This window comes from Mytilus trossulus, chromosome 11 (genome assembly GCF_036588685.1).
Source record: "Mytilus trossulus isolate FHL-02 chromosome 11, PNRI_Mtr1.1.1.hap1, whole genome shotgun sequence".
Lineage (NCBI taxonomy): Eukaryota > Metazoa > Mollusca > Bivalvia > Mytilida > Mytilidae > Mytilus > Mytilus trossulus.
In genome coordinates, this window is record NC_086383.1 from 34,281,014 (window position 1) to 34,290,779 (window position 9,766).

The 9,766-nt window shown below is 32.2% G+C and overlaps 1 protein-coding gene and 1 long non-coding RNA gene across 2 annotated transcripts; both read left to right on the forward strand.

Annotated features, from left to right (window-relative positions):
• Positions 1–1,069: 1,069 nt before the first annotated feature.
• Positions 1,070–5,582, forward strand: LOC134689985 (uncharacterized). Its single transcript, XM_063549957.1, has 5 exons — positions 1,070–1,619; positions 3,681–3,865; positions 4,406–4,472; positions 5,172–5,465; positions 5,563–5,582. Exons 1-5 carry the CDS (start codon positions 1,172–1,174, stop codon positions 5,580–5,582), a joined length of 1,014 nt encoding a protein of 337 aa, XP_063406027.1. The 5' UTR covers positions 1,070–1,171.
• A 72-nt stretch (positions 5,583–5,654) lies between these two features.
• Positions 5,655–9,119, forward strand: LOC134690320 (uncharacterized). The gene is made up of 4 exons (XR_010101907.1): positions 5,655–5,720; positions 6,290–6,460; positions 7,675–7,759; positions 9,086–9,119. It is a non-coding gene; the product is annotated as an uncharacterized LOC134690320 (long non-coding RNA).
• Positions 9,120–9,766: the final 647 nt, after the last annotated feature.

The following is a 9,766-nucleotide window of genomic DNA, read 5'->3' on the forward strand; positions in this document are numbered from 1 at the left end:
TCTAGCCAATGTAGAAACGTAAACGCATAACAATACGTACATCTAAAATTCAATTCAAGAGAAGTCCGAGTCTGATGTCAGAAGATGTAACCAAAGAAAAAAACCAAAATGATAATTAAACATAAGTAACAACAGACTACTAGCAGTTAACTGACATGCCAGCTCCAGACTCCAATACAACTGATTGAAAGATTATGATTTCATCATATGAATATCAGGCACAATCCTTCCCGTTAAGGGTTTAGTATCATATCATAACATTTATGATAAGAACATAACCCGTGTCATGCCAACAACTGGTTTTTGAATAAATGTGTTTAGTTCCGATGCAAAGACCCTATAAGTGAATCAATATTAACGCCAAAATATGCAATTTTTAATGACCTGACAACAGTACCGTAACTATATTCGTTCTTAATAAGTCTATTTAAAGGTTTTGTTAGTTTCTGCGGTGAATACTGACCTTTTTGTGCTTTATAAAGAATATTTCCATAAAATTGGATGTGAAATACCTAAACCTAAAAAGTCTGCATGTTGAGCTATATTTACGAATGATGTCCTAACCTTATACCGATGATAAAATTTAGTAAAGGTTTTGACTAGTTTGTGATATCGAAAACCCTGGAGTAATAATTTTTCAGTAATACATTAATTTCTCTACAATGTTTAGTCTGTATATGTATATGTTATACTGATTACAAAACGTGCTATATATTTCATACGTTTTATGTTGTGATTTTTTGTTTGTTGGTGTGCATATAAATACCTTTCATAATTTTGTTTGTATTGATTGAAAAAGAAGAAAACAATATTTATTCAACTGTACTGGTTAAATATTGTAATACCAAACTATTGGTTGTTGTTGTAAATGAATGAACATGATGCAATGGGACCTAATGTGTTACTTTTTGTCTTTATTTTATTTTTTTCTTCAAAGTAAACCTTATTCCTTATTTAAAGATATTAATGGAGCATTTGATATATTAGAATGAGTTGTGTTTATTTCAAAACTGAGAATTTCAATTTGTTTAAGGTAAGGTTTGCGTTCACAGGGAGACAACTCGTATTCAAATCGTGGAATAACGCTGATTCACTCGAGCGTTTGAAATCAGCGAAATTTACCTTGTCAATGCAAACATAATTTGCAATCATTCTACTTATCGTCTGCAAAATGTTGCGAAGTAAAACAGGAAAATTTCAATCGAAAAAGTCATTTGTTAAGCAATTCAAAGCTCAAGAGTCCAGAAGAAATATATTAGTAAGTCATCCTGTTGATGAGCCCATTACAGCAGATCACAACTACGTGCATGCCAACACTTATCCAGTTTTCTCAGACTCAGATCTTGAACTTGGTGCAAGCTGTACCATTGACCCATCTCTTAATAATGACTGGAAGACAGGTAGACGGGTAGTCGAGCTTCAAGCCTTAGCCCAACAGATGTTTTGCACCTCGTGTAATGCTCGACTACACCTGGCCGACATCGAGAGCGAGAGACGATATGGTTTAGGCAGCATACTTTTTATAAGGTGTCAGAACAGTGTGTGCAGTTCATTAAACGACGTTAAAACAGGAAAGAGAAACAACGGAACATTTGACATCAATTCAAAATTAGCACTAGGTAATTACAATGTTTTTTGTACATACATTTAAATATTATAGAAAAAAAATGAAAGGGAACAACTATGTAATCTACAAATGTATGGATGGGGTGGGCAGGGATTTAACTGAAGACTGGCAGCTGTAGCCCACAGCTTAAATTGTGTATGCCAAATATATATTCCTATATAAGAAAAGGAATCTGGGTCCATTCTGAATTCCTCACTGATTTACATTCACCCTAGTACCTGTTCGCCCTGATTATTAACTGATACCTGTTTGCTCAGGATACATTCGCCCTGTTTTATTATTTTTTATGCCCCACCTACGATAGAAGAGGGGCATTATGCTTTCTGGTCTGTGCATCCGTTCGTCCATCCGTCATCCGTCTGTTCGTTCATCCGTCTGTCCCACTTCAGGTTAAAGTTTTTGGTCAAAGTACATGTATATATAGTTTTTGATGAAGTTGAAGTCCAATCAACTTGAAACTTAGTATACATGTGCCCATTTAGGATCTTTCTAATTTAAATGCCAAGTTAGAGTTTTTACCCCAATTTTTCGATTCACAATCACTGAACATAGAAAATGACAGTGCAAATTTCAGGTTAAAGTTTTTGGTCAAGGTAGTTTTTGATAAAGTAGAAGTCCAATCAACTTGAAACTTAGTATACATGTTCCCTTTGATAAGATCATTCTAATTTTAATGCCAAATTAGAGAATTTATTTCAATTTCACGGTCCACTAAACATAGAAAATGGTAGTGCGAGTAGGGCATCCATGTACTGTGGACACATTCTTGTTTTTAACTGTTGTCTAGTTGTGAGACTACTACAGTAGGAGTCTCAGTCTAGTTGCATGATTTTAAGTATTTAAACAAAAAAAAAACTATGTTAAAATTTGTTGAAAAATTGACAGATTATTTATAGTAGTCTCATAGTATAATAATAAAGGAACTTGTAAATCCGTTTCGTGGTTTACATTTCGTACATCATTGTTTTCATTAATTTAAAGCTGAATATTTTATCAAAACAAAACAAAACATTTGTTTTTATTATTAATCCATCAACTGAAAAGACAAGGATCTCAATAATTCGGACCACTGAATTTACTGATCCTAAACAAGCAATAAAAAGACTGAATCTGTCTGAATAAGTTTATTTAACTTCAATGCCCTGAATATTATATTTATTTTAGTAGGGCAATGGACGCTATGGAAGAATAATCCCAGGGGGAACATGTTATTAGGGCGAACGGACCCAATACCCAAGAAAACTGAAATTTAAGAAGCCCACATCAAATTTTAGGGGCCATTGGCGTGTGGGCTCCTGCTAATTTCAAACCCTGGGTGGGGGTATTACAATCACTCTGATTTCAATAGGAAGAAATCAATTATTTTACACTATTTTGTTATTTTTAAACCATTTAAAAAAATAATTCCCCCCCTCTTTTCCCCTTACAACTGCATTTCAGCGATTGTCTGAAGTCCAATGCCTGTTTTGCAAGACAAGCTGATGCAGTGGGAAGATCTACATAGATATTAATTTGATATTTGATATTTGGTATAGATTTATCATGACCTGTTAAAGTTTGAATCCAATACTATAAGGTTAAAGATTAAATTTTGCTGCTTTATAAATTATTATTTTCTCATTTCCTGTCTACATTAGAATGATTTATATTAGGCAAAAGAAAAGTATATTACCATGATGACGGATGTAAATTTTATGCCCATCAAATTTCGCCCTAAGATGAGATTTTACATTATTGGAAAAAGTGGTGTTGGATCAGGCAGTCCCTAATTTAATTTCTTCCTTATGTAGTTAAAAAAGGGATTAAAGTTTAAGTGACTTATTATAAAGCTCAATGACTAAAATTTCGTTCATCCAATACTATGTATACATTTTCAACTTTTCCTTCAGCTTGCATGAAAAATTAATACGGAATAAATATGTCAATTTGACAATCATGATTTTAATAATGAATTGATATTTCATTTCAGTGTTGGTGCATTTAATGTGATAAAAATGTGACTTTTCTTGGAAGCGATTGTTCTTTAAACTAAAATGTATGCAAAATATTGTAGCCATGGTACACACAGGAATGGGCCCAGTACAGATTAACAACTTCCTTGCAACTTTAAATTTACCACCAGTTGTGCCGTCCACTCTTAAGAGAAGGGAACAAAAAATTGATACAACTCTGGAGACCGTAGCCAAAAAATCTTGTCTTGAGGCCCAAAAGGAAGAAATTGAAAAGGGAAATGGAAAGGTAATAAACTTAAAATTCCAAATGATTATTTTTATATTAATTATCATGAATAAATATACAATATATATGTACATTGTTGGAAAATATAAAATTTATTTTTTATGAGCTTCAAAAACATGACGAAAGGGAGAGCTAATTGCTGAGCTTTTCTCCTGTTTTGTAGCAAAGAAAACCCATGGACCGCTTACTTACTTGAAAATAGGGATTATCGAAAAGTGCACACTTAAACTCACTACAATTGCATATATAAACACTAAACATTTCTAGATATGGGGCTGATTTAGGACTGGCTTGATATTGATCAGGAACAATATTTTGGAAAGTAACTATGTATTCCATCATTTTCATCATTGAAAGAGCAAATATTTTATAATCTGTTGCCAAAATCTGCTTCTGTAAAATAGCTTTTTAGAATATAGGTAGACTGCTTTATAGATTGTTGGTTAGGCAACATCAAACAGTTCAAATTTTATTTCTTGCCTAACATGAATTCTTCAGTACATGTATTTAATATATGTATGTATCTATTTTTTTTTAAAGATGGAAGTAAGCTTTGACGGTGGGTGGCAGAAAAGGGGTACAGGATGGAATTATAATAGTAATACAGGTGAGAATTTTTCTGTTTATTTTTACTTGTATGAAAATAAGAAAGATGTGGTATGATTGCTAAATTTAGACATTTATTCCCTATAAACCAAAACATTTAGATATTAACAACTATATGTCCCACCATGTGGTCTTGAACAATGAGTAAAACCAATATTGCAAAGCTAGCTCTAAAGGGCAGTGAAATGACAAATGGCAAACAATTTAAACGAGAAAACTAATGGCCTGATTTATGTACAAAACTAAATTCAGTGTTCATTATGTTGCACATTTTTTATCTGTCTAACTTAAACTTACTCCAAGATCAATTACCAAAAAATAAATTAAATTTTTAGTTATTTTAAACTTTTCATATTGCATGTACAAATGTATTATTATCTTATAGTATTATTATCTTATAGAAATGTAAGCATTTGGAATCATTTCGAATGCTTACAATACATTTTTCAATATAATTGATATTTTCAAGGGACATAACTCTTTTAAAAATAATTGATCTACACTGATTTTCTAATTTGTCCTAAACATTGCTGATAAAAAACAAATGATATAAATGTCATAAAAATCTGGTAAAACTTGTACACATGCAATTTTATATGTAATTAATATTTACAAAAGACATAACTCTTTTTACGTCTGCCTTCATGGAAATTTACCTGTTTGGAATCATTTTATGTAAAAATAACGTCCATAATTTCAGGCCATGCATCATTAATTGGGAAAGAAACAGGAAAGGTATTGCAGTTCTCTCTTAGAAGTAAATCTTGCCAGATATGTGCCCTATATCAGAGTAAAAACCACACTATACCTGTACATGAATGTTCAAAAAACTGGGATGGTTCTAGTAAGGCAATGGAGCCTGACATGGCAATATCAATGGCCAGAGAGTTAGAGGAAACTGGATGTGCAATAGATGTCATCCATGGTGATAATGACTCGACCACAACTTCTCGACTGAAAGCTGTTTTCCCTTCAATTGAAAAGAAAGATGACAGTAACCACACTAAAAAAGGCATCACATCAAAACTATATAAGCTTAGCCACAAATATAAAGTTCTAAAACAACCAAATGTAATATCTTACATTGGGAGATGCTTCATGTACGCCATAAAAGAATGCCAGACAAAAGAGCCAGAGAGTCTTAGAAAATCACTGGATATTATAGTTCCACATTTATATGTGACCACTCTCTTTGTGCCAGTGAAGATGCTACCTGGTGCAGTTATCAGAAGAATCCTTCTCAATTCAGGTATAGTACATAGTTCTTTAAGAAAAAGAAAAAAATATTTATTTCAAATAGTTTAATGCTACTAATACTATTGTAAATATTTAGCATTTAATCTACTTCTGAACTGGATATCTTTAAAATTGGTTTGCAGCTTTAACTTCTTAACAATGATACCTTGTAAAGTCCTTGCAGCGTTAACCCCCCAAAGAACAGGGGGACATTAGATGAGATGCCTGGGAAAAGATCCTTAAAAAAATCTGTTTAAAGTCTGTTATTTTCTTATACAGATTACATATAACAAGTTCAATAACAATAAGGTGTCCCATTGTGCAAAATATTCAAGTATAAAAAGTTATTAGTTGATACCACTATGTTAATATATAATGTATATATATAGGTAAATATAAAACAAGAATAAAAAAATATATGTTGAGATTCTTAGCCAATAAACACAGAAGTCAGATATACTTGAGTTATGATAATGCTTTGTACATGTATTGTACAACTGATTATTTGATTATTTTTTGTGTCTAAAAAGTTGTTTTGGGTTGTGATTTTTATCCTTAACATTTAAACAATCAATTTTATAGGTACCGCAGTCTACCGCAGGGTAAGCCTCTCACATGTCCAAGTCTTCAGACAGATCTTAAAGCCATTGTAAACAGCCAAAAAGATAGAGCTGCCTGCTTGACCAACTTAGGATCAACCCAAGCAAATGAGAACTTTAATTTCATAGTTTCAACAAAAGCTCCAAAAAACAAGTAAGATATCTGTTCATATTCATTATGAATAAGAATTTATATGATATAAAAAAGAAGATAGGGTATGATTGCCAATAAAACAACTCTCCACACGAGATCAAAATAACACACAAATCAACAACTATCACTGGCGGATCAAGAAATTTTTATAAGGGGGGGGGGGGGGGGGCCCAATCAGTGATATTTGTTTGCCTTAAATTAGTGGAGAATAAAGGCTTTTCCCCCTGGAGAATAATCCAAATTTGAAAAAAAAATGGCTTTAAATTTTTCCCAAAAAGACAACCTTTTCCACAAACAGTGCAGTCTCAGTAGAAATCGTGCATAAATACAAACTGAAAAACACTCATTTGATCAATTTTTTTGCCTAAAATTTCTATATTAGGATTATGTGCACATTTTAGGGTATATTTATGTATCATTAATTTACTGACAAAATGGGGTCTTATTTTAAAGCAGGGTTTGACTCTTGAAAATGGGTCTGTAAATTGAAGTTTCAGTCAAATTTATGGTTTATTCCAGATTTCCCAATTCCAGGAAAATGACGCATATATTCCTTATAAAAAAAGGTAGAAGTAGTTTTGAAAAAAGCCAACAATATCACTGCCAAAGGCTGCCTTAAAGGGGCCTGCTCCAGTCACACTTCATTAGCAACCAAATTTTTGGAATATTTTTATCCTTAATATGCATTTAATCAGCCACTCAATAATTTATACATCAAACCAATCATTATAACCCAGCTTTAAAAAGGGGGGTATACTGTTTTACCTCTGTCTGGCCTTCCGTCAGTCCGTCCGTCCCATGAATATTTTTCGTCGCATTTTTCTCAGGAACTACAATACAAGGATTTCTGAAATTTGGTTTCAGGATTTATATATTTAAAGTCAGCTATACTGTTTAATGCGTTTTCAGATTGATCACTTGACAACTTCCTGTTTACCGAACACTTGTATGATTTTACACATGATAGCCAAGTTGAAAATTTTCGTCACATTTTTCTCAGGAACTAAAATACAAGGATTTCTGAAATTAAGTTTCAGGATTTATATAAGTCAGCTATACCGTGTGATGCGTTTTCAGATTTGTTTCACTTGTTTATTCTGTCAACACTTGCCTCATTGTTCATTGTAAACATGTTGTTTTGCATTTAATTTTTCATACAAAAAATACTTGTTCAACTGCATTATAAATGGGACTTTCAACCTTAATATTTACAGGTCATTTGGATCAAGCAAATCTCTGACAGGGAGAATTTCAGCATCTGTTCTGCAGAAGAACGAGGGTCACAAGTATTTAGAAAAGGTTTGTGTTAGATAGAACTATAAGTGATAGACAGGCAGGCAGATTAAACCTGGTATGTGGAATGATTGTAAGGTGTACATGTCTGTCTGGCTTTGTTTCATCTGACCATGATTTAATTTTTATGATTCTTTGGTTATTGTTAAGTTTTTGTAATTTTGTCTGTATTTCACATGTTAAAAGCATTAATTCAACTACATTTTGAGTATAGAATTATTGCAAGCTAAGAAAAACAAAGGAAACAATATGCCAAGCCATGTAGTTAATGACACAGAGACAAAGATATATGGATATTAAAAATTTCACACAAAACTTGGTTCATATTGTTGAGCTACATTTTGTACATTTGTGTACATTATTTAATAAACTTGATACTTACTGTTACTTTTCAACAAAACCAAGTAGAAATCTTATCTAAGTCAATGCCTTGCCCATAATGAAGGTTTGGGATTAGATTCCTGGCTGAGTCTAACAAAAGGCTTTAAAACTTGTATTTGCTGTTTATCCACCTGAGGAGTCTGGAGGTCTGTCTTCTTGTGTACTATTACTTTATATGATAGTATGACACTTACATCATGAATATTTTCATCATAAGTCCACTATCATCATACTGTCCTGGACATGGATGTATTATAGGTTTTGCAGATCTTTTACCTCCCCTTAATTGAAATTTTTAATGTAGATTCATGGTATAAATCTGCTAATTTGGAGACAGATTGGGAATTTATATGTTAGACTGTTGATTTATAGAAAGAAAAACCTGGGGATATATTGCATTATTCAAAATGTTCAAATAAATACAAAATATTTGTGTTTTTAGATTATTTTTTCAGCTTGGCCATTTAAGGGGAGATAAATCTTCTACTATTTTTTTTATACTGGACTGAAAGAGTAATTTAGTATCTTACTTGTAGCAATACAACAAGTTTGGTGACAACATTTTTTCTTTCAACTTTCTTTAAGCATATTAAAAAAAATATCTTCTTATATTTTATCTCAAAATTCTCATAGATTTCTTTTATTAATGCCAAAAAATGTGTTTTTTTCATGAACAATCTGGGCTTATTTGAACAATTTGTATGACCTGTATCTTGATAAATAGCCCAGGACCCATACTTTTTATTAGTTTTCGTAAAAAGCATAGACAAGAATTTATTTTGGCAAAGTATAAAAAAGATCTATCTGAGGAAATCTGACCTTTTATTTACCTTAATGACCATAAGGGAAAAGAATTGACTTTAGTCACTTTTTCATCAAATGCTCTACAATCTATATCTTTATATTTGATTTATAAAGCTAGTGGCAATAAGTTTTGTCTCTTTTTCATAGGTTAACAAGGCTGTAGGATTATCACCGGGAGAATATACCTTCAGAATGGCCTTAAAAATTGCTGCTAAGAGAAAGCTTCAAAAAGCGAAGCAGATTAGTTTACAAGCAAAGAGGAAACGTCTGTTGAAAAAAATATTGAAAAGTAAGAAAGAAGCAACTAAGGAAATTCACGAAGGTGTTACCTACTACCAAGCTGCTGAATTACATCTAGATGAAGAACTAACCCAAACAACTGAAATTCCCAATAGATTAACACTACCTGAAAATGCCTTTACATATGTTGTATTTGATACAGAAACAACTGGCAGAGGGAGAAATAGTGACATTTTGCAGATAGCAGCTGGTGATGATTTTAATGTGTATGCTCAGCCACGTTGTGAAATTTCTGAACAGGCATCTGCTGTGAATATGCTAAGATACGATAGGGGAACAAATACTATGTTCCATAGAGGTATTCCAGTTTTATCAAAACCAATACAGGAAGCTCTTTTGGATGTTATTGAATATCTAAAGCAAGTTCCTCAACCCATACTTGTAGGACACAATGCTTGTAATTTTGACATTCCTATTGTTTGTAATAGAATGTCTGAATTTAAATTATTTTCAGAATTTTCTTCTCATGTTTTTGGTTTTGTTGACACTCTGAAAATTTCAAAAAGAATCTTCCAAAAGTGTGATGTT